The 25,164-nt window shown below is 34.9% G+C and overlaps 3 protein-coding genes and 2 pseudogenes across 4 annotated transcripts; 3 read left to right on the top strand and 2 right to left on the bottom strand.

Annotated features, from left to right (window-relative positions):
• Positions 1-1,185: 1,185 nt before the first annotated feature.
• Positions 1,186-6,756, bottom strand: LOC140667187 (uncharacterized; annotated as a pseudogene).
• A 3,028-nt stretch (positions 6,757-9,784) lies between these two features.
• On the top strand, positions 9,785-14,656 carry LOC140667188 (uncharacterized; annotated as a pseudogene).
• A 987-nt stretch (positions 14,657-15,643) lies between these two features.
• On the top strand, positions 15,644-16,600 carry LOC140667189 (uncharacterized). Its single transcript, XM_072894943.1, has one exon. It carries the CDS (start codon positions 15,644-15,646, stop codon positions 16,598-16,600), a length of 957 nt encoding a protein of 318 aa, XP_072751044.1.
• A 184-nt stretch (positions 16,601-16,784) lies between these two features.
• On the top strand, positions 16,785-18,515 carry LOC140667190 (uncharacterized). The gene has a single exon (XM_072894944.1). The coding sequence runs from the start codon at positions 16,785-16,787 to the stop codon at positions 18,513-18,515; it is 1,731 nt and encodes a 576-aa protein (XP_072751045.1).
• Positions 18,516-18,624: 109 nt separating this feature from the next.
• Positions 18,625-22,428, bottom strand: LOC140667097 (uncharacterized). 2 transcript variants are annotated; one of them, XM_072894787.1, is made up of 4 exons: positions 22,202-22,428; positions 21,722-21,969; positions 20,956-21,318; positions 18,625-18,858 (listed from the first exon to the last, which is right to left on the bottom strand). In XM_072894787.1, the coding sequence occupies exons 1-3, from the start codon at positions 22,209-22,211 to the stop codon at positions 20,959-20,961; spliced, it is 618 nt and encodes a 205-aa protein (XP_072750888.1). In that variant the 5' UTR covers positions 22,212-22,428; the 3' UTR covers positions 18,625-18,858; positions 20,956-20,958. The 2 variants fall into 2 exon arrangements, with proteins under 2 accessions (XP_072750888.1, XP_072750887.1); XM_072894786.1 differs by having other exon boundaries at positions 20,956-21,321.
• Between the last annotated feature and the right edge of the window lie 2,736 nt (positions 22,429-25,164).

Consider the following 25,164-nt stretch of genomic DNA (forward strand, 5'->3'; position numbering starts at 1 on the left):
CCCCCTCAGATCCCTGGATTAGAAGTCCCTTATCCTATCTACTTCCGTCTTTGTCAAAACACATTCCAGGTCGGCCAACACGATGAAAGGAACCTGCTCCTTTCTGTTATGGTTGTTAAAAGCGAGTCACTTATCCTTATCGCTCGGTAATCAGATAACACAATCATTCATCTTCCCGCAGTCTACAGTATGTGACTGTAGTTTCTCATTCGAATAAAAATAATGTAGGCATCTATAAAAATAGAAATAATAATTATATATATTTTAACATCTATTAAATAGAGATAATAATAATAATAATTATATATTTATTTTGAAGGAAAATCAATAATATTAAATATACATACTGATCGTAGATATATTTTTGCCCATTGTGTTTATTGAGTTGCGAATTCACGAGCCGGGATAAATTCTTGATCCACGCGAAATGTCCGATATCTTGCGCATCTTGGATGTAGAGCAAATTGGCGTGCTTGTCCCTATTTTGCTCCGAAAGACGAATAGGAACAATATTTTTATTTTCGATAGTATGCACATTGATTGAAATGTTGTTGTAAATTTCAAACTCTTTAATTTGATTAAGAGTCACTGGAAACTCAATGTCTCGAAGATTTAGCACATCTGTATAATGCGGGTATGATAATTCCCGTTCAACGTTTCTTTCAGCGGGATACATAGCAGCAACCACTGCCCATGCAAAACATGCATTGCATTGTTTTTGGATTACACGTTAACTACCGCTCGCTTCATCATTATCTTTCGCGGTAATATAATATGACATCCCGCACACATAGGATTATATTTATTTATATTTACAGTCAAATTAGGTTTACGCGATAATGCCCACCCAATATCACGTTCTTGAAATTCTTTGAGAGATGCTAAAGTGGGCTCGATAATACGTCGCTCGTACCATTCGCGTAAATCGGATGCACGAAAGAGTTCACAGTTTTTTGTATTTACACTTTTATTGTCACACTTTTCACCCGCCACAAACTCACCGTTAAACACGGTATTCACTTTCACACTGCAGTGTGTTTTGATAGCGTCTCACACATGTTCGAGCACGATATCACTCGCGTCTTCGAGAAACTGGCGAGATTCGATATAATTGATATTGATTATCGCACGAGTCGATATACGGTTTTCGAACGCTGTATCAATTTCTCGCCAAAATAGTGCAGCTTAATGCGCGCTGTGTCCGGCACCCGCGTGTACGAAACGTTTGCGCAACGCATTTTTCAGTCCTTCGAGTCGCACGATCTTTGCGATCAACAATTGTTGATATCCGATTGATGTTCGCAGTCGTTTAATTCGACTCTGCTCTTCCAACGACTTCATATATTCATCGCATTGCACCTCCCACGCAAAGTACTCCTCCACCGAATTTATCAAGATGGATTGATGTGCTAAAACCTGCTCCATTTTTACATATAAGGTACATTCTCACAAACTTTGATAATAATGGCAAAATGTGACTTTCTGTTCTGATTTATATCTCATCGTTCTATAATATCATATCTCTTTCTCTATCATGCATCTTTCACGGTTGATTATATTTATAGTCAAATTAAGTATACGTGATAATATCCATCCACTATGCAAAACGTTATTTTTTTCGCGTTGCAAAACGTTATTTTTTTCGCGTTGCGAAACGTTATTCTTTCGCGTAAACATCCGTCATTTCTATAATATGATGTCTCTTTATCTCACACATATTTCGTGGTAATGTAATATAATATGACATCCTGTACGCATAGGATTATATTTATTTATATTTATAGTCAAATTAAATATACATGATAATGCCCACCCACTATGCGAAACGTTATTCTTTCGCGCAAACATCCGTACTGTCGGCGTTCTGTATATGTTTTCATTTAACAAAAATTTATATCTCATGCTTTGTCGTATACATTTGTAACCGAATATTTGAATCGATTTCATCATATAGCAGCCACACATGACGCTCGAGAAAGCACGTGGGGACGATTTTTAATGATTTTTTAGCAGTCTTACATTGGCGCTTGCGAAATTACGTCAGAAATATTCCCCTCCTCATTACGTTTTGCGATATTACAAATTGCTCGCAGTACTTTGAATAGTTTAGTATCGCATCAGTTGTCCGTACATAAGGTTGTGCAAAAATGTACTTTACTAAAGAAACCAACAAGATGAATTTTTACATTCCGATTGAGAACGGTGAAATTCAATCAAAGAAAATGTAAGTTTCAATTATTTTCTAAATTATTTTCTAAATATTATTAATATTATTATTTTTAATATATTTCAATATTTTATATAGCGTTTCATCTTGTCGTGCGGTTTGCATACTTGGGAGGAGGTATGCCTTAACCCCGACATCTTACAAATATTTGGAGATTGGAAAGTGTTGGAGCTATGTCGTATGTGGAATTGATACTTGGTGACAACCGAGGCAATCGAATAGTATTGTCTATCGTACTCTGGCACTCATTGATGCAGAAACGTGCAGACATTGAACGACAATCGGCTGAAAGTCAGCCATTATGGATCTGCGATCTATGTATCCAAATGATTACATTAAACGGATCGAAGATTGTTAAATTAACATTATCTAATAAGTCTTTGTATATGCAACCTCAAACACTGTTACATTTATTCGATTTTGAAGAATGTATCGACCGTATGTATCCATGGTTGTGTCAGCGATACGGGAGAGTGACGCGTTCGATAGCGGATCACTCGTAAGATTGTGAATTGTTGGCGTGTGCTATAAATGATATACTTTATGATACTTGTAAAAAATAAAAAATAAAAAAATTATTATTAACATTAATGTTTCTTTTCACACTATTTTATTCTACGTTTCTTCCTCCTCGCATACGTAAAATTACATGAATCAGCAATTATCCTCTCCAATGTTAAAACTTGCGATACAAGAAAAATCTATCCTACAACCAAAATTGTACGCTGAATATTATATGAAGTTATAAGGCGCTCTTAAATCGAGCAGGAACGCTCGTCTTATCAATCAACGGTCGAATCTTCTGTAAACAAAATTGGAGAATCGCATACCGGATCACCGGAACAATCGGTACTACACGAGTGAGAGAGAGAGAGAGGGAGCAACAGCATTTCATAGGCCAAAATCCCCACTTCATTAGATAAAGAAAGGACAATCGAAACTATCACAGCAGCAAAAGAGAGCAGTCTTATTCTCGCCGTAATTTAATTAACACTGACTTCATTACTAATTTCGCTATATTCATTACATTATTCAAGTATCTTATACTCTCTCAGATCCACTTGACAACCAAGGACGGCCCTCAGGAGTAAAATTGAGGATAGAAAAATAAGTTGTACTTTATTAGAAAGTTGAGTGAGTAACGAATTATTATATTTATAGAATTTTCCACGATAGATCACTAATTATCCCCTCCAATGTTAAAACATAAAACTTGCGATACTCGATGATTAACATCAGTCGTTCGTCGTAGTTCTCGCCAATATCTTTTCATTATGGTTGTGCCAACGTTGGTGAATCTTCAAGGATTTATTATCGATAAAAAATTTATCGTGAAAGAAATTGCGATTCTGACAAAGGGATCTGTACTCTCTCATTATATTTTTACGAGTCTTACACCATTCCGTTTGCTCACGAGGTCTGAGAGATCTCAAGTTGCATGGTTGATTGGAAAACATCAGAATCTGCTATAGGAAGATGGAAACATTCCATACTACATGACCAAACGTTTAATCACTGAGGCTGTGACGTTGAAAGATGCAGCTTCTCGAGTGTATGTTAAGGGGCATGAAAAACGAGAATGGTTGGCAAATTTACTGGCAGATGATGCGAGAATCGGCCTTATTATCGAGACATTGGATAACGACTATAAAGACGTTCCTTCTTTAGATAAATTAAATGCTATTCTGCACTGCGATAAACATGTAAGAAATTGCGCTTTACAAAGTGTATTTAAAATATTCAATTGGTGAATACATCGAATCATCATCATAAAGGTTCAATCAACCCATATTTACATTGAACTATACTTCAAGTATTTCTATCTTCTTTGTAATTAAATTTTTTTTATTTTTGAATAAATTTGGATTTTTTATACATTTATATTTCTGTAGCTTTCTCCTTTGCTTTCTCCTTTCCTTACCATCATGCTCTCTCCTTTCCTTACACATCATACTTATAGAACGCCTATAGCACCATCTCTCTCTACCGCGTTGCAAACGCCTATAGCACCATCTCTCTCTACCGCGTTGCAAACGCCTACAGCACCGTCTCTCTCTACCGCGCTGCAAACGCCTATAACACCGTCTCTCTCTCTCTCTACCGCGCTGCAAACGCCTATAACACCGTCTCTCTCTCTCTCTCTCTCTACCGCGTTGCGAACGCCTATAGCACCGTCTCTCTCTACCGCGTTGCAAACGCCTATCGCTCCGTCTCTCTCTATACCACGTTGCGAACGCTTATCGCGTCGTTACCGTGGGGATATTATAAAAAATTTATATATATTTATTATTATTAATCTAATTATTTATTGCAAATATACATTATGTGTAAACAGAAGGGGAATAATTTACCTATAACAGTTGACATTCTTCTTTCTCATCATCAGACTTCCACAATCAGTCGGAGAGGACACTCCCTCCACCTGCAGAACCATATGTACCCCCTCCTTCCCCCTTAATTCGGGGACATTTGGTACCGCCCTCCTCCACCCACGGACACATCAGTACCGGGCGGTTCCCCCGCTTACCTCACCCCCCTCAGAATTAGATCTCTTTTTATTTACCTACTATATATATATATATATATATATATATATATATTACATACATAGCTTAACTGGAAAAACAAACCTAAATTTTCTTTAAGCATTTGTGACGTATCACTGAGTGTTTGTAGAAATTCTCTCAAGGAAAGCCTGCAGGAATAAAAAATATCTATCAATAAAAAATTACTATAATTTAACGTTACAGTAAAAATGTAACGACTCCATGTCCTTGATAGCTCGGTTGGAATCAGGATTTGGTCTAGTATGGGTGAGATGAACGTAAGCGGGTTTTTGTTTCGAAAAGTATTTTATTTAGTATAAGAGTGTACAGTTGACAGTGCGTATAAACGAAGGAGCGCGTACAGCAGGTGCGCGTGCATGTGCGAATGTAGTGCGTATGCGTGCGTGCTCGAAGTGTGCGGTGTTATTCTATGCGAGCGTGTAGAGTAGATTTCAGTATTGTGTGGGTATGTATTTACAGTGGTTGTATGCAGATGTTCGAATGCAGTGTGTGTGCAGATTTCGACGAGGATGCGGCGTACTGGTACGGCTCGGCGTGTGATTCGATATATCGAATTTTCGGCTCGTCGTTCGGAGTCGGTTTCGGTCGTGTGTGCCGTCGTAGGTCAGTGACCGCTCGGCGTAAATATTTCGGTCGGCCAGTGTGTTGATGCGTCGCGCGGATTTAGGGCCGACTGAAAGCGGTGTGCGATATATTGTACGCGAAGGCTTTATCTTGGTGGGCCGTCGGTGTTCGGTTTGTTGCGTCGGTCACATGGTGGGTGTCTTTCAGTCGGGGGAGGACTCGATTCGGCTTAAGGATGACGAGAACTCTCGTCGGGGGTGGCGCACTCTCCGCCCCGAGACTGTGGTGTCCGCTGGTTTCTGGATGGTCGGAAGTGATTTATTCGACTGTTTTGAATCGGGCTGAGAACGCTCAGCGGAGATGGAGTACGCTCCACCCCGGTCGGATGCTGAGAACGTTCAGCGGCGATCGAGAACTCTCGGTCGCGTTTTTCGCAGGCTTTGCTTGGATCGGTTTCGGAGGCTTCTTCGAGCGTATCCCGCTGTCGGAAGCTGGAACGGATCTGGTCCCGGAGTCGGTGCGGTGGCTCTTTTTATTCTGGCTTCTTTGCCCTCTTTTTCAGTTACCGGCTTCCCCTTCCAGAAGAATTTCGTTGAATAATTCTTCTGGAAGATTCGGTAAAACTTTGAACGCCGTTACGACCTCGGGCTTCTCCGTGCTCGATTGGCGGAGTTTGAGGTCTCGGCGAGCATCGAGACCGTGTTGCCGCTCGGGTGTTTACGGTGACGGTCGGACGGTACCCGAGCGGGACTTAGTCTCTCGCTCGCCGAGATCCTTCGGTCGCAACGGCCGCGAGTTTGGAAATCTAAAAAAAGGGCGGGAATGAGGCTGTCGTTAGTAACGGGGGCGCCTCGTTATAAAAAAAATGTAATACAAGTTATATATATGTACATTCTTTTTAAAAATACTTTCAAAAGATTACCTTTCTGAAGTCAAAGCGACTTGTGCCTCAGCAATGCGTTTGTCACGCATTATATTGTATTGGTTTCGTACTTTGCTTACACTACATCTCTCTATTAATCTCTTCATATTTATTTCTTGATCGATAAGGAATTCATTTAAGTATAAATTATACTTTAGAAATACATTTACATAACGTGCAGAATTATTATAAATTGATATAATGGAGTAAACAATACGTATGAAGAAATTGCCAAATATTAGGGTGTATTCCACCAAATCTATTAAAAAGTACGCGATGAAAGCTTTCTACAATATTATTGGTTCGTATCGGTGTGCCAAAAACGAAAACTTTTCTTTTAAAGGGAGCCAAACGCGCCTTAAGTAAACTGTGAATTGTAATACAGCAGGATACTTTGTTGATATCAAATCAGCTTCTTCTTGTATTATTTGTAAGTCTTCCTCAAATGCATAGAGTAGTGCGAATGGCAAAACCATAATAATACCAAGGACTTTTCTAGGGGCTGTTGTTAGACCTAAGGCTTTCCGACGTCTTAAAACGCCTGTAAAATATAATATTACTAATTGTGAATATAATGGTAAATTATACTTAGCAAGCAAATGGGTTATATATGTATCACTAAAAAAAAAGATTTATAAAAATCACAAAATTTTTAGAATTTTTGTTTTTGGCATTTCAGATATTGTATATATATATATACATAAATACTTACTATATATATATATATATATATATATATAAATATAAAAACGAAATACTACTATTTACATGCCACAAAATTTATTACATGTTACTGAAGGAACTGAAGAAAGTCAACTTTAGTCTTTAGCGTTGAAAAAAATAAATATAACATTGTCTATAATATACGAAATAATATAACATGCTGTGTGAAAATTATAATACATAAAATTTATTTTACTTAAGAATAACACATATCACAAGTTATATATCACATAAATAGTGTATCATATTATTTTTAATAAAGTAAACATTTATAAACTATGTATATATATATATATATATATATATATATATATATATATATATATACACATAGTTTATAAATGTTTACTTTATTAAAAATAATATGATACACTATTTATGTGATATATAACTTGTGATATGTGTTATTCTTAAGTAAAATAAATTTTATGTATTATAATTTTCACACAGCATGTTATATTATTTCGTATATTATAGACAATGTTATATTTATTTTTTTCAACGCTAAAGACTAAAGTTGACTTTCTTCAGTTCCTTCAGTAACATGTAATAAATTTTGTGGCATGTAAATAGTAGTATTTCGTTTTTATATTTATCCTTATCTAGTAGAGAGAAAAACTTTAGACATCTAAAAAAAATCTCATAAAAATATAATTGAATAGAATATGAAGATAGTATTGATTAAGCTGTATAATAATTATTGGTATCTTTTTATCTTTTGGATGAAATATCACAAGTGACACGTTCTGCTTGTATTTTTTTAAATACAAGCAGAACGTGTTACTTGTGATATTTCATCCAAAAGATAAAAAGACACCAATAATCATAATACAGTTTCTTTAAAATTCCGTTTACTGTTTACCTACCTACTTCACTTTATCTTCTATTTGCCCACAAAATATCTGCAATTCTATTTCTCTTATCAGTAGCCACTTCTAAAATAACATTGCCCTCATTCTGATCCTCGTTTTGCTCCTCATACTCGTCATCACTTAATTCAGTTTCATCGTTATATCTGATGCAAATATTATACGTAAAATATTATATGTAAAATACAAGCAGCAACAACAACTATTTTCATTTCATTCATAAGAGACATATTTAAATATTTAATTCTTCTAAATCTACATCTCAGTTTTCCAAATGCCTGCTCAATGACAGTTCTCTTTGAACTTAATTTTTGGTTGTACAGCTTTTGCCTTGCAGATAAATGGCCATTATCACGGAATGGTGTTAATAAATATGACTGTAAACTATACGCAGAATCCCCTAAATATGAGTTCCTTCTGGTATGAGTGTTGGATCTTCTTCAAATGCTTGACCAATAGGACTTTCTCTCCACACTCTGGCATCGTGAATCGCACCTGGCCAACCAACGAAAATGTTAATAAATTGACATTTAGCATCACATATCTCTTGTAAAATAATGGAATGGAAACTTTTTCAGTTAAAATAGCTTTGAGGATCATTTTGTGGAGCTGGAATTTCTATATGCATTCCGTCAACTGCACATACATTTGAAAAACCATTTGCTCTTCTCAGCTTGTTGAACTCTTGTCTTATATATTGGAATTCTTCTAAATTTGGCCAGTGCAGATTTTCATTTACAGTGTTGCATAAAGCATTACATACATTAAGAAATATTCTATGTGCGGCACTGCAACTTAAATCGAATAAATTACTGACTTCCCGAAAAGAATCTTGATTTGCCAATAACCATATTGTTAATAATACTGACTTTTCTAATGGTACATTAGGATGGCTTCCTTTACTATTATTAAGTTCAAGCATAGGACCAATTGTTCTTCTGATAATCTTAAACAAAAGTAGATTGTAGAAATTATATAACATTTAATTCACTACTTTTTGTTCTTTATATAAAATACTATCAGTATTAAATAGGTAGTAGCCAATATCAATAATAAAATAAAGTAAATATTGAATAAAATTAAAAATGATATTACTTATAAATTATAATCTTTCTATAACTTACGTATATATACACTTACATCGAAAGAACCTCTTGTAAGCCGAAAATGCGATTGAAATGTTTTATCGTGCATTTGAGAAATTGTATTACAGTAGTTTTTAACCTTTAATATTTTTATACGTTCCTGTAAACAAAAAATTGATGTAATGTATATACATATACATACATAATGTACACACACATACACACATACACATTAAATCAAACTTAAAACTTTTTTGACATACATTAGTATAATTTATTAAAAATTCTAAAATATTAATTATCAAACTAATAAAAAAATAATATTACCGTATCATCTAATAGTAACAGCTCTTCATCGGAACTATCTGACAATAAATCAGAATCTGATGAGCTATCGCTATTAATAAAGTCTATTGCACCACAAATAGCATTATTCAAAACTATATTCATCTTTTAAAATAAAATATACTTTTGCTAGAGCGAAATAATGCTTTAAAAAACAATTAAATATGTTTACTGTTTTCAATGTTCTTATTGGTAGATACGATCCAATACAATTTAAGCAGCTGTTTGCGCAAAAATCCGTTCGGGATATTACGTCACGTGACTAAAGATGTGAGACGCAGTGGATGCGCTAACTACTGCATTAAAGAACGCACCCATAGAATGCCCACTTCATGCTTAGCATGAACTAAAACAATCGTAATGATAACCAATACGCGACCACGCAACAACTCTCGTTCAGTGTTGCTATTCGAGCCGGGTTTTCTCGCGCATGCGTGATAAAATGACAGTCGAAACAGTGATGTGCATATGTAAGACGTGTTATGGGCGCGAATATCTTGGCGGGCTCGGCGTCGGCGGTCAATGTAGGGACAGGTTAAGGTGAGTAAAGTAAGTAGTTTAAATTAATTAAAAATATGGATTCACAAAAAAAGGAGCTATTAAACGTAAAATTAGAGAATTTAAAAACTCATGGCTAGATGAAGATAGTTTTAAAGGATGGTTAACTTCCCATCATATAGAAAATAAAGCATTTTGTATGTAACAGGACTATCAGATGTTGCAAGACAGATTTAGTTTAACATTCGCAAACGGTCAAACATATTTAAAAAATTCAAAATTTTGAAAATAGTAACGCAAAACTTAATAACAATATCGAAAATAAATTATCACATAGCGCTAAAGTTAAACGTTTAGAAATTAAATTGGCGGCTTTTTTGCTGAACATAATGTAGGTTTTTATATCGCGGATCACTTAATTCCACTGTTGAAAAATATTTTTATAGATTCTAAAATTGCACAAGATATTTCACTGAGTCGATCTAAATGCGCGAATATTGTTAACAATGTTATTGTGAAACAAGAAAAAATTATTATGAACTTACAAACTTGTAAATTTTCAATTTTAATTGATGAGAGTACCGACATATCAGATAGTAAATTAATGTGTATCCTTGTTCGTTATGTTTCACCTTTAAATAAAAGAGTCAAAACACAATTATTACAATTAGTTACTTTAAATGCTACAGATTGTTCCGCGGAGAAACTTTTCGAAACTTTTAAAAATATTTTAGAAGAAAAAGAAATCCCAATAACAAATATTGTCAGAATGGCAAGCGATAATGCATCAGTTATGATTGGATTCAATACTTCTTTTATGCAACGCTTAAAATTAGAAATACCGGGATTAATAACATTAAATTGTATATGCCATTCATCTGCATTAATCGCGAGTAAGGCCTGCGAAACATTACCTTCGTGTGAAAATTTAATTAGAGGAGTTTGTACTTATATTTCCGGCAGTGCAAAAAGATGTGCAATTTTAGTTGAATTTCAAGATTTTTTTAATGTGCAACGAAAAAAATTATTGAAATTATCAAACACTAGATGGCTCGTGTTACAAAAATGCGTTGTTAGACTTTTAGATAATTGGGAAGTATTAAAAAAATATTTTGTTTTAGCAGTAGATAAAACAATTGAAGATAAAACAAAATCTACGGAAATAATTTTAACACAACTAAATAATAATGCAATTAAAGCTTATTTGTTATTTTTAAAATACGTATTACATTATTTTAACAATTTTAATGCTTTGTTTCAATCGCGTAAGATTTTAATTCATAAATTATTTACAAGTAGCCATCAATTAATTCGTGATTTAGTTAGAAATTTTATGATTTTAGATTCCTATAAACATATTTCTTCTTTAAATATTGATAATGAAGAGAACATTTTATCTTTAGGAAATATATATGTTGAACCTGAATGTGAGAACTTTTTGAACACCTTATCTCCAGAATGCAGTCAAGAAATCAAATTAAAATGTCTAGATTTTTATAAAACAGCAACGCGACAAATGTTAAAACGTTTACCGTATAAAGATATGTTTTTTGAACAATTAGCTTTTTTAGAACCTAAAATCTCGTTATATGATGAAGGTCGAGTTAAAATTAAAGATTTGATTTATATTGCTCAAAAATTAAAACTTAATATTGATATTAGTAAATTAGTTTACGAATGGAGAATTCTGCCATCTTCTTTTGGTGAAGAACAAAAAAAGAATTAGTTTCTTTAGAAATTGATGAAATGTGGAAACAAATTGTAGAATTTAAAGATTTTAATGAAGAAAGAGTATTTGTCAATTTAGATTCTTTAATTCAAGTAGTCCTTTCTCTACCACATTTGAATGCGGAAGAAGAACGCATTTTTTCAATAGTAGCAGATGTAAAAAATAAAAAAAGAAACCGATTATCTAATGATTTGGTTTCGGCAATTTGTGTTACTCGATCAAGTTTTGAAGCTGAAGATATTAAGGGGATGCCGGACTGTTCTATCTTAGTATTAGTTGTACAGAATGAAAAATACTTTTATACAATTAAAATATATATAATAATAAAGTAGGAATCTTTTGATTTTCCAGTTAGAAGCAAAGAAAAAAATTGCAGTTTTTTGGTTAGGTTATCGACTTTTAGCGTTAAGTCGTAATTGTATTTGCTTAATAAAAAAGTTTAACACTTTACATGTACAAAATAAGATAGATTCCCATTCGGAAATGCATAAAGAAGTACAAAAAACTTGGTGGAAATGGTTTTGAAGCCTAAGAAAAAATATTTCGGTTGTTAAATTTTAACGCATATGCGTGCGTGAAAAATCGAGATAAAGAGGTAAAGAAGAGCTGAAAATTAGTTCCTTGAAATCGCGATAGACAACGTGACAATTTGTTTCTCTGTGACAAGGGCCGATACAATGGTCGGTATTCATAGTCTGATCTTATTATATTATCATCATATAAGATCGGACTATGAATATCAGCTAAAGTAATATATGCATGTACTATTACATTTTTTGTCTTTTTTTGGATCGTACGCTTATTCTGTCTACATATATCGCTCCTTCATAATCGTATATGCATTTACATGTTTACTAGCATTTCTCTCTCTCTCTCTCTCTTTCTCTCTCTCTCTCTCTCTCTCTCTCTCTTGCTCTCGCTCTCTTTCTCCCTCTCTCTGTCTGAGTTATATCTATTTTCATAGCATTTTTCTATTTCTCTACCTTATTTTTTCTATTATTCTATCATACGTTTTTTAATTGTATCCTCGCATAATATCTTATGATTTTTACGCACAAAAGACGAAAAAGTTGCCATATGGCAAAAAGCAATATAAATGTAAAAAGAGAAAAGTAAAATAAAAAGAATGACGTAAATGAAATTATTATCGTATTGCTTTTTGTCATGTGATAAGCGTTTTTATTTTGTGTAGAAGCCATAAGCAAGAGACAATATAAGTAAAAAAAGTATGGTAGTGGACAATATGATAACTAGTTTATTTGCTAAATTTGAAAATGTTAGTCGTGACCGTTGCCAGATGTCGCGCGAGTCTTGATCTTTTAGTTTTTTTTGTTGTCAAGTTGCCCAACCTGAAAAGAGTTACACATCCTGTGAGAAGCTTTGTCGGAAGCGTGCAATAAAGACGAGTTAGCACAAGAAAAGTGGTCTTATTTCATTACCGAATAATTAGTACGAAGAGAAAAGAGATAATACGTGCCATGCACACGGCTAATCAAGAGCTGCATTAATATTGGTCCTTCGAGCCGGATTGTCGTATATTCGGAAAAATCGAAACGAGGATACGTGGTGTACAAATAGTGCGTACGATAGCACAGACTTTTAAGGTTAATCCTATCTAGCACATCGTAACACGTTAAACAAGGGCGAACACGCATCACTGTCAACAAAGAACGCAGTGCAGCATTGCGAAGAGTGAGGCTACTAGAGTCGCAGCACATTCGAGACGAGACAAGGAGGCCATTTTGGGTACAGCGGAAAGACGACAGCGGAATTATTCTGTCGATGTTGTCATCGATCAAAGGATCTCAGGTGAGTCTCCGTAATCCAATCCTCAAAAAAGAATACAGTCCATTCAGCTTTCATATACCATATCCCGTTTCAAGCTAAAAAATAAATATCATTATGGCGGAAGATCGCGAGTATCGTGCAGCAAAAACGAAAAGAACTCAAGCGAAAGCCACATGCACACGTAGAAAAACTTTCCTTGACGAGTTAGGCGATAAACAAATCTCATCTATCGAATTACAACAAAGACAGGCCAAATTCAGAGAATGTTGGCAAATGTTCGACGAATCCCAATCACGGATCGAATTCTTTGAGGACACAGTAGAGCAGGAGGATGTATACAATGATGAATGACGTGCGTTTGAAGAAAAATATTTTGCAGTGGATGCGAGGTTCGAGGAGCTTATAGGAAATCGTGTGGCGAATGCTCACATAGTCGGGCGTAACCTGTTTGGCCTTCTCGCGTAACAAAACAATCGCGATAACACTGTGCCTCCGAACTTGAATATGCGTCTGCCACGAATAGATCTTCCATCATTTTCAGGATCTTACGATAATTGGCGTCCATTTCGTGACATATTTCATTCGATAATACATGAAAATACTATTTTGCCGACTATTCAAAAGATGCAGTATCTCAAGGCGTCTCTCAAGGGCGAGGCAGCGGATGTCATTAGTTCACTCGAGTTATCTGCAGAGAATTATGTAGAAGCATGGGACATATTGAACGAAAGGTATGATAATCAAAGAGTTATTGTACAAAAACATATTAAGGCTATTTTCGAGCATCCAAATTTAATCAAAGAAAATCATATTGAGCTTAGGCAACTTTTAGACAATGTTTTGAAGCATCTGCGAGCGCTCAAGGTTTTACAACGTTCTACCGACAAATGGGACGATCTGCTTATTCACGTAATCACTTGCAAGCTACCACCAGTAACAAACAAAGAATGGGAAACTAGTCTTAAAGATTCAGATGTATCTTTATTCAAGGAATTAATTGATTTTCTTTCACAACGATGTAGGGCTCTGGAAGCCATAGATCGCAGGCCTCAAACTGCCGTAACGGCTAGCCACACCGATAGGAACATAAAAATGTCGAAGAAGGCTACGTCGGCACACGTAGTAACGGATAAGGCTGCTTGCAGCTTTTGTAAAGGCGATCACCCAGTTTTTCGATGTGACAAGTTTCTTTCGTTGACTGTAGATAAGCGAATTCAGGAGATAAGGGAGCGCAAGATTTGCTTAAATTGTTTTAGGTCCACTGAGCATAGAGTTAAAAACTGTAACTCAGGCGCGTGTAAAACCTGTCACAAAAACACAATACGTTGCTTCATATTGAGACAAATCAGCAATTGAAAGATATTGATTCAAGCATACCAGTTTCGCAAGTGCCATTTCAAACATCAACTACAAGCGTAAATCATGCATCATGCAGGACAGGACATCAAATGTTGCTTTCCACCAATCATTCAAATTCAAGACATTAAAGGAAACTGGCATTATTGTAGAGCGTTACTCGACAATGGCTCTCAATCAAATTTTATAACGACTGAGTTAACGGAAAAACTCGGACTCAAACGGTTTCCTAGCTGCTTGCTCATTCACGAAGTGGGCGACGCCAACACCGAGACGCACAGTTCAGTCAAGGTAAATTTACAATCTCGGCTCAATAATTTTAAGGCAGAAATTTGCTGTCTGACAATACGAAAAATAACTCAAGAGCTTCCAACAGTCTCCATCAATAGAGCTGACATTCACATTCCTTCAGGAATAACATTGGCTGATCCAGAATTCATGGAATCAGCGAAAATCGATATGCTCATAGGTGTAGAAATTTTCTGGAACATTACTTGCATAGGTCAAATAAAATCAACAGGCACGCAGCCTTGTTGGCAAAAAACGCATTTCGGATGGATCGCAGCAAGAAAGGTTCTCACTACACCCGAGCATACAGGATCGACAATATGCAATCTCAGTATAAACGAAAAGTTAAATCATACAATGAAGCGATTTTGGGAGATTGAGCACGGCGCGCGGAAGGATGAAATGTCTCTCGAAAAGAAGGAATGTGAGAAGCACTTCGAATCAAATGTCAAACGGAATCTAGAAGGTAGATTTGTTGTTAAATTACCTATTAAACATGAAGAAATGTCTCTTCTTGGTCAATCAAAGAAAATAATAATACGAAGATTCAAGGCTCTTGAAGGGAAGCTAAATCGCGACCCAGCATTGAAGAAAGAGTACGCAATTTTCATGCATGAGTATGAATCGTTGGGGCATATGAGAGATCCGAGCAGACAGACTTGAAGCAACTCAACACTATTACATGCCACATCACTGTGTGATTAAGGAAGAAAGTTCAACAACCAGATTAAGGGTAGTCTTTGACGCATCATGTAAGACAACCTCAGGAGTGTCGCTTAACGATACTTTGATGACTGGTCCTACATTACAGCAAGATTTATTGTCCATAGTGGTAAGATTTCGAACATTTAAGTACGTTCTGATTGCAGACATTACTAAGATGTACAGGCAGATCCTAATCAATGAATCTCAAGTACCGCTACAACGTATCTTATGGCGTAATAATCCGAACGAGCAGCTAAGGGAATTCGAATTATTAACACTCACTTACGGAATCAGTCCAGCATCGTTTCTTGCCATTAAGTCACTTCAAACTCTTACAAAATCCGAGAGACAAAATTATCCCATAGGAGCGCAGACAGTTCTGCGCGATTTTTACGTGGATGATTTGATCACGGGATCAAATTCAATGGAGGGTGCACTACAAATTCGCAAGGAAACAACGAGTCTTCTCAGCAAAGGATTCAAATTGCATAAATGGGCATCGAATAAATTGGAGCTAATCGAAAACATTCCTGATGCGTCAATAACGCATTCGATACGAAATCTCGACAAGGAAGATGTCTTCAAAACTCTCGGCATTCAATGGAATCCGATAGATGATATGTTCCAGTACATGATATCCACGGACTCGAAGTCAGGTCAACGTGATAACAAAAGGATAATATTGTCATTTATAGCACAAATATTTGATCCGTTAGGTCTTATAGGTCCGGTCGTATTAGTAGCAAAATTATTGGTTCAAAAATTGTGGGCATTGCAGGTAGATTGGGACGAGTCACTACCTTCGGACATATACACAGATTGGAGTAGATACAAATCTCAGATGAAAGGACTGAACAAGATTCGAAGTCCTCGAGATGTAATAACAGCACAAGAAATTTCCCGGAATTGCATTGGAATTGCATGGTTTTTGTGATGCAATTAAAGACGCGTACGGTGCATGCATATATACACGAGTCGTTGATCAGGATGGTGCTTGTCACACGAGTTTGTTGTGCTCGAAATCGAGAGTAGCTCCATTAAAGACTGTATCATTGCCTCGATTAGAGTTATGTGGCGTTCAGCTGCTGGCGCAATTAATGAACAAGATTATTCAAGCCATGGATCGGAATATTGACAGGTTATATTACTGGACAGATTCAATGATAGTATTAGGCTGGATTAAATCTAGTCGCAAGTTCAACACATTCATAGCTAACCGAATCGGGGAAATTCAAGAGCTCACTTCAATTGAAAGTTGGCATTACGTACGAACTCATGATAATCCGGCAGATATCTTATCTCGAGGTTCCGATCCAGAAACTTTAAAGAAGTCTGACATATGGTGGACAGGCCCTCAATGGCTGCGTGAAAATGAAGCTTCATGGCACATAATGGTACAACCCGACATGAATCCGGAGGAACTACCTGAACAACGAAAGACAATAGTCTCTGCGGCAGCAATAGAGAGTAGTTTTGACATTATTGAAAGATTTTCATCATACATTCGACTAATAAGGACAATTGCAATGTGTCTCCGGTTTGTACATAATATACGGGTTAGTAAAGAACATAGGAAACTGGGTCCAATTTCATCTCAAGAATTTACGGCATCTAAGAAGATCATCGTCAAGAGAGTTCAGCAGGAAGCATTTTCAAGAGAAATTGAAAACATAAGAAATCAACGAGTAACTACAAGGGAAAATCGACTGCTCAGCTTGAATCCGTTCATAGATAGCCAAGGGCTTTTAAGAGTAGGAGGCCGATTAAGAAATGTCGACCTCGCTTACGCGGCTAAGCATCAGTTGATCATACCGGCTGGTCATAAATTCACTAAATTAGTTATTGAGCACGAGCATAAAAGGATGCTTCACGCAGGACCTCAACTTACATTAGGAGCAATAAGGACACAATATTGGTCCCTAGAAGCGCGTGGATTAGTACGGAAAATAATTCATCAATGCATCAGATGTTTTAAGTCAAAACCTAGCGTTTCCCAACAGATTATGGGAAATTTACCCTCAGCCCGTGTCACTCCATCCCGGCCGTTCTGCAACGTAGGCGTGGATTATTGCGGCCCGATTTTTGTACGAGAAGGTAAACGCCGTAATGCTAAAAAATCCAAAGCTTGGATAGCGATATTCATTTGTCTAGCCACCAAGGCGGTGCATATTGAATTGGTATCTGGTTTAAGCACTGAAGAATTCTTAGGTGCATTGAAACGTTTTATAGGACGAAGAGGAAAGCTCTCAAGTATATATTCAGACAACGGGACCAATTTTGTAGGAGCAAATCGTGTATTGGAAGAATTGCGCGATCTCTTTAATCGCGAAGAATTTCGACGTCACATCGTTAATGAAATGGCGAATGAGGCTATCACGTGGCATTTCATTCCTCCACGGGCACCACATTTCGGAGGATTGTGGGAGGCTGCAGTGCGCTCCATTAAACATTATCTAAATAGAACAGTATCAGATGGTTCTTTAACATTTGAAGAATCCGCTACATTGCTAATTCAAATCGAAGCTATATTAAATTCAAGGCCTTTAACTCCTTTGTCCTCTAATTCTGAAGATAATTCCTTCTTAATTCCCGCACATTTTCTTATCGGAGACTCACTAATATCATATCCAGAACCGAGTTTGGAGCACTTACCAATTCACTGTTTATCGCGGTGGCAGCGCATCGAGCAAATGCGACAACAATTTTGGAAGCGGTGGTCTGTCGATTACTTGCATCAAATGCAGCAACGTTCAAAATGGAAACGGGACAAGGGACCGCCCATTAGGATTGGGCAGTTGGTGATTGTTCGAGAAGATGCCTTACCGCTCAAATCTTGCGTGTTAGGTTGAGTCATGGAGGTACACCCAGGAGCGGATGAAGTCGTCAGGGCTGCGAGCATCAAGACTAACAGAGGCATAATCAAGCGACCAGCAACCAAACTCTGTGTATTACCCATTGAAACATGATATAATATAGTTGTTCATTTTTATGTCATTTATTTTATTTAGTTTATATAATAGTTATGTTAACACACTTAGTTGATGCGCATGAACACATCAAGGCGCGCGGTATATTATATGGACCATATGATAACTAGTTATTTGCTAAATTTGAAAATGTTAGTCGTGACCGTTGCCAGATGTCGCGCGAGTCTTGATCTTTTAGTTTTTTGTTGTTGTCAAGTTGCCTAACCTGAAAAGAGTACATATCCTGTGAGAAGCTTTGTCGGAAGCGTGCAATAAAGACGAGTTAGCACAAGAAAAGTGGTCTTATTTCATTACCGAACAATTAGTACGAAGAGAAAAGAGATAATACGTGCCAAGCACACGGCTAGTCAAGAGCTACATTAACAGGTAGAATAATAGAGAAAATGAGATAGAGAGATAGAAAAAAACGATAAATAGATATTACTCAAAGGGAGAGAGAACATATTCAAAGAATAAAATATATATATTTTTATGCACTAAAAATAAAAAAATAAAACTAATAAAAAAGGAAAAGGGGAATATTATAAGGAACACAGCAAATAACAAAATATAAGTTATATATAAATTTTATATATTTTATACATATATACAGGGTGGACCATTTTAATCCATCCAGTCGAATATCTCGAAAACCAAGCCCGGGAGAGAAAAATGTTTCAGATAAAAGTTGTATGGTTTCGAAGGGGCCATAAGATGGTACCATTGGTTTGACCTTGAAAAGTCATTTGAAGGTCACGTGAAGGTCACTTCCAGTTTTTTAAATGGAACACCCTATATATTTTTACATATTCTTGTAGCTTATCTCGAGAGCTTTCCAAAACACTTATGACAAAGTATTTTTCATTAAGTATTTTTTGAGTTATAAGGCTTCAAAGTTGCAGTATTTTGACATAAAATACAAGATATCTCGTAAAATATTCATTTTTTGATTATCTTACTCTAATACTTTTATGCACAGAATAACGAGACGAATCAATTGGTATAATTAAAACACAATTATGTTAAAGTAAAAATCTGAATTTGCAACTAACAGTTACACATTTTTACTTTAACGAGACGAATCAATTGGTATAATTAAAACACAATTATGTTAAAGTAAAAATCTATATTTGCAACTAAGAGTTACACATTTTTACTTTAACATAATTATGTGTTTTCTTTACACCAATTGATTCGTCTCATTATTCTGTGCATAAAAGTATTAGAGTAAGATAATCAAAAAATGAATATTTTACGAGATATCTTGTATTTTATGTCAAAATACTGCAACTTTGAAGCCTTATAACTCAAAAAATACTTAATGAAAAATACTTTGTCATAAGTGTTTTGGAAAGCTCTCGAGATGAGCTACAAGAATATGTAAAAATATATAGGGTGTTCCATTTAAAAAACTTGAAGTGACCTTCACGTGACCTTCAAATGACTTTTCAAGGTCAAACCCATGGTACCATCTTATAGCCCCCTCGAAACCAAACAACTTTTGTCTGAAATATTTTTCTCTTCCGGGCTTGGTTTTCGAGATATTCGACTGGATGGATTAAAATGGTTCACCCTGTTATATATATATATATATATATATATGCTGCTTATCAATAAATTATATTGTTGTGTGCGTGCGTGCGTGCGTGTGTGTGTGTGTGTACTTCATAATAAAAATTATAATTAAAATTAATATGTTATACATTATATATCTTATGTTTGTGTGTACTGTGTGTGTGTGTTTTATAATCAAAATAATAATAAAATAATTAAAATTAAAAATGAGTACTTCAGTAACATATAATAATCTACTATATCGGTATATATTATTATTATCTATATTTCAAATTCACATTGCAAATAATTTGTTTCTTTATACTATAAAAAATTTTTTTATATTACTATGTAACAGTTTTCTTATAGTAAATATAATAATCTAATATACTAGTAAACATAATTTTTATATCATATTTATGTAAAACATTTTATAATATACAAAAATTATGTTTACTATATTAGATTTTTATATTTACTATATGAAAACTGTTACATAGTAATATAAAAAAATTTTTTATAGTATAAAGAAACAAATTATTTGCAATGTGAATTTGAAATATAGATAATAGTAATATATACCGATATAGTAGATTATTATATGTTACTGAAGTACTCATTTATAATTTTAATTATTTCATTATTATTTTGATTATAAAACACACACACAAACATAAGATATATAATGTAGGAAAACATTCTCTTATAGTATAAAAAAAAACAAATTTTTGCAATGTGAATTTAAAATATAGATAATAGTAATATATACCGATTATTTTAACGCATATAATATATGGACGACACGGGCATGTATCCCGGTGCGGGCGGCGCGGACACGTATCCTGGTGCGGGTTCCGCGGACACGTATCCTGATGCGAGCGGCGCGGACAATATCCTGGTGCAGGTGGCGCGGATACGTATCCTGGTGTGAGCGGCGTGGGCAGGTATGTTGATGCGGTTGGTGCGGACACGTATCCTGGTGCGGACGGCGCGGGCATGTTGGCGCCGCTGGATACCCGCTATACGTTGCGGGTATGTATGTCCCAAATGGTTGGACATACATACTAGCAAGGAACCTCCTCTTTTGTTTGCTTCGTTCCCTCTGCACTGCCCGTCGTACAGCATCATTGATCTGCTGAAAAGAATAATATTTTAATAGATATTACTATATTGATATGTATATAAATATGTATATTTTTATGTATGTATGCATGTATGTAGGTACACATATACACTGCGCGACAACGCAGTTCCGTGACCCCTCCCGTAGGGTAAGGAAAATGTAGAGAAATGTTAATATTCATTTAAAATACTAAGGCCAACCGACCTTTAGATGTAATAAAAAAAGGTCAACCGTCCTTAGTATTTTAAGTCAATATTAACATTTTTCTACATTTCCTTTACTCTACAGGAAGGGGCCACGGGACAAATCGTTGTCGCGAACCGTACACACGCACGCACGCATGCACACGCGTGCGTTCATGCGACCATAATATTTTCTCTTTATATGATTTATATATGCAAAACACACTAACCTTTTTCTGTTTGGATGCCATCTCATTCCTTGAATATCCCGCTTGCGGTAGTTGCGGTGGCATCATCTCCACGGCCGTCGGACTCCTTGAGTATCCCGCTTGCGGTGACATCTCCGTGACAGTGCGTCGTCTTTTCATCGGCGTCGGCGTTGGCGTCGGCGTCGGCATCGGTGTCGTTGTCGTTGTCGTTGTCGTTGTCGTTGTCGTTGTCGTTGTCCCTGTCTTTGTTTTCCCTGTCATGCTCTTTGCTGTAAAGAACGTGTAAATTATTATTCTTTTGGTTTTATTTTTTGTATAAAGAAATTGTATGAAGAGAGAAAGAGAGAAAACAAGAGAGAAAAATTCATAACTTTATTTGACGAATATATTATTATAATTTATGTATCATTACACAGACACAATTCATAAATTGTAATATTATATTCATCAAGTATTGCAAACAATTATTGCAAAAATAAATAAATAATTTATTATACTTACATCTTGCCATTGATGCAGATGACACGTTCGTCACGGACGGCGACGACGAATGCCGATTCCAACGATGCTAGAAAGAGGTCCCGGCTCACGCACCAATCAGAGAAACGCATGCATATATATACATGGTTCTGTGTGTGCGTGTAAGCTGAGACCTCGGTCTGACAACACTGAGCTATACATTAGCGGTAATCGTATATGTGACTAACACGTTCATAGGAACACGTAGACCGCTACCGTGCGACTTTTTGTTTATAAAAAGCACGCAAACTAACTGTACCCCAACGTATAAATTGATACGAATTAATGAGATTTTAACGATTAAAATAAAAATTTTAATTTTAATTTTATACGATTGAACATATTGGAGATCAGATAAGATATCCAATGTTCGACGAAAGCGAGAGCGAGAACGAGTGCGGAGCAAGCGAGATGACTAACATCAAAGAGTTCCAAAGTCTCGCTCTCGAGGCTTTGTTTATCTCTTTAGTCTTTCGTATATATCTCATCTTACTATGGAAAATGCAACTTTTATATTTCGCATTTTATCCATTTGAAAATAATTGCAATAAATTAACAATGTTTTTACGATAAAAATGACACCAAACACGACATAATCGAATAATTTTTAATTAGATCATTAATAATTTGATTATGAAACTTATTAAAAATTATTCGATTATGTCGTGTTTGGTGTCATTTTTATCGTAAAAACATTGTTAATTTATTGCAATTATTTTCAAATGGATAAAATGCGAAATATAAAAGTTGCATTTTCCATAGTAAGATGAAATATATACGAAAGACTAAAGAGATAAACAAAGCCTCTAGAGCGAGACTTTGGAACTCTTTGTTGTTAGTCATCTCGCTTGCTCCGCACTCGTTCTCGCTCTCGCTTTCGTCGAACATTGGATATCTTATCTGATCTCCAATATGTTCAATCGTATAAAATTAAAATTAAAATTTTTATTTCGTATTTAATTTATTTCAAAATAATTTTAATGGATTATAATGAGGTTTTTATTATTGAAATGACATCAAACACGACAATAATCGGATAATTTTTAATTAGATCAATAATCAAAATTTTGATTATGACGTTAGTTAAAGTTTATGTGCTTGTTGTCATTTCGCAAAAATTCCACTAATCCATTACAATTCTCTTATTATCTATAAAATAAGTTGATAATTATAATTTTTTTATTTAAATTATAAAAGCATTCAATGATTTTATCATTTGTCAGAAATATCTGTAACTTGCCAAAATAATTATTATTCATTACTTTTTTAATAATATAATACATAAATTTTAGTATATATATATATATATATATATATATATATATATATAATGATTATTATACATTACTTTTTTTAATAACATAATAATACATAAACTTTAATATATATATATATATTAAATTGTCGGCAATTTGATTTGTCATGCTTACTGTTTCATTTTTTGCTTACAAAAATTACTCATTGTGGCTCAATGTACAAAGAAAAAAATAAGAATATAAATTAATATTAAATATTAAAAAAATATAATATAAAATATTTTTTTAATATTTAATATTAATTTATATTCTTATTTTTTTCTTTGTACATTGGGCCACAGTGAGTAATTTTTGTAAGTAAAAAATGAAACAGTAAGCATGACAAATCAAATTGAAACTAAAAAATAGAGAGACAGAGAGAGAGAGAGAGAGAGAAGGACGCATTTTTTTCGTAGGATGTACAAAGTATGTACCGAGTCATAGACTCATACATGCACGCGCAAGCGATCATGTGTGATCGAGTGTGCCGACAATTGACAGTCACAGTCAGTGATGCCAGAAAAGTTACGCGGCTCCCGGCTCCATGACGCACATACAAGCGAGAGCCGTGTAAATGTGAGTTCTGCGCCACATATACACGACTCGCGCTTGGTGTGCGTCATGTGAGCCGGGAGCCGTGTAACTTTTCTGGCATCACAGTACTCTTACGCCGTGTACTAAGTGTGTATTCTTATACGAAGTATAAGAGAAAATTGACACTGTCACACGTTGTAACGTGCAGTGAAAGTATATAGTGTATATTTATTATAATATACATATAGTGTTTAATATTATTGATAAAATAATAATTTCGGAAATAGGGCGGAAATATGACTCGAAACATTTGCCTCTTTCCCGACGAAAGGTTTCCTTCAAGAAAGGCTGGATGAAAAGGTCAGAATTTTTTAGTATTTATTGTATTTCTATTTATGGAATTGTTTTAATGTTATTACTCTTGTTATTTCTTTTATTTATTGTTTTCGAATGATACAGATTTTATCACTCACAATAACAGAGTAAATTAATTCAAATCCAATCGAAAATGATTTTTTACTTTCTTGTCAATAAAAGTAATATATAAATAATATAAAAAAATTTATAGAAAGTTGCTACGATCGTTAGAAATTAATTTGCTTTTAGCACAAGATTCTTCTTTATGAAAAATTAAAAATTAAAATTGTATTACTCAAAGTTTTTGTAAAAATACAAATAATATAACCTATGACGAATTTTATAACAATCTCTTTCAGAGTGATGGAATTTGCATTATTTAAAAACGATTATATTTCGATGTATAAACGATATAATTTGACTCATAAAATTTATGATAAATTATAAATATAATAAAATTTTTCTACATTTTCTTTTTTAAACTATAACTTTAAAACAATTCCTAAACAGTGTATATTATAAAAATATCATAAAATTTATAAGTAGTAGTAGTCGTTTATTTTGGGTCCCCTTGGGGTTTCCAACTCTTACAACTTTACAACTTTGCAGATGTTTTCTGAGGAACACTCACCCCTTACAATCTCCTTCTTACTCTCACTTCAATACATTCCTCCGTCCTATTAACATCTCTCGCAACTTAACCTATGTATTGTCTTTTTCTTTTAAATCCCCCTCATTCCTCACCCCCTCCTACTGTAT

This window comes from Anoplolepis gracilipes, chromosome 6 (genome assembly GCF_047496725.1).
Source record: "Anoplolepis gracilipes chromosome 6, ASM4749672v1, whole genome shotgun sequence".
Taxonomy (NCBI): Eukaryota; Metazoa; Arthropoda; class Insecta; order Hymenoptera; family Formicidae; genus Anoplolepis; species Anoplolepis gracilipes.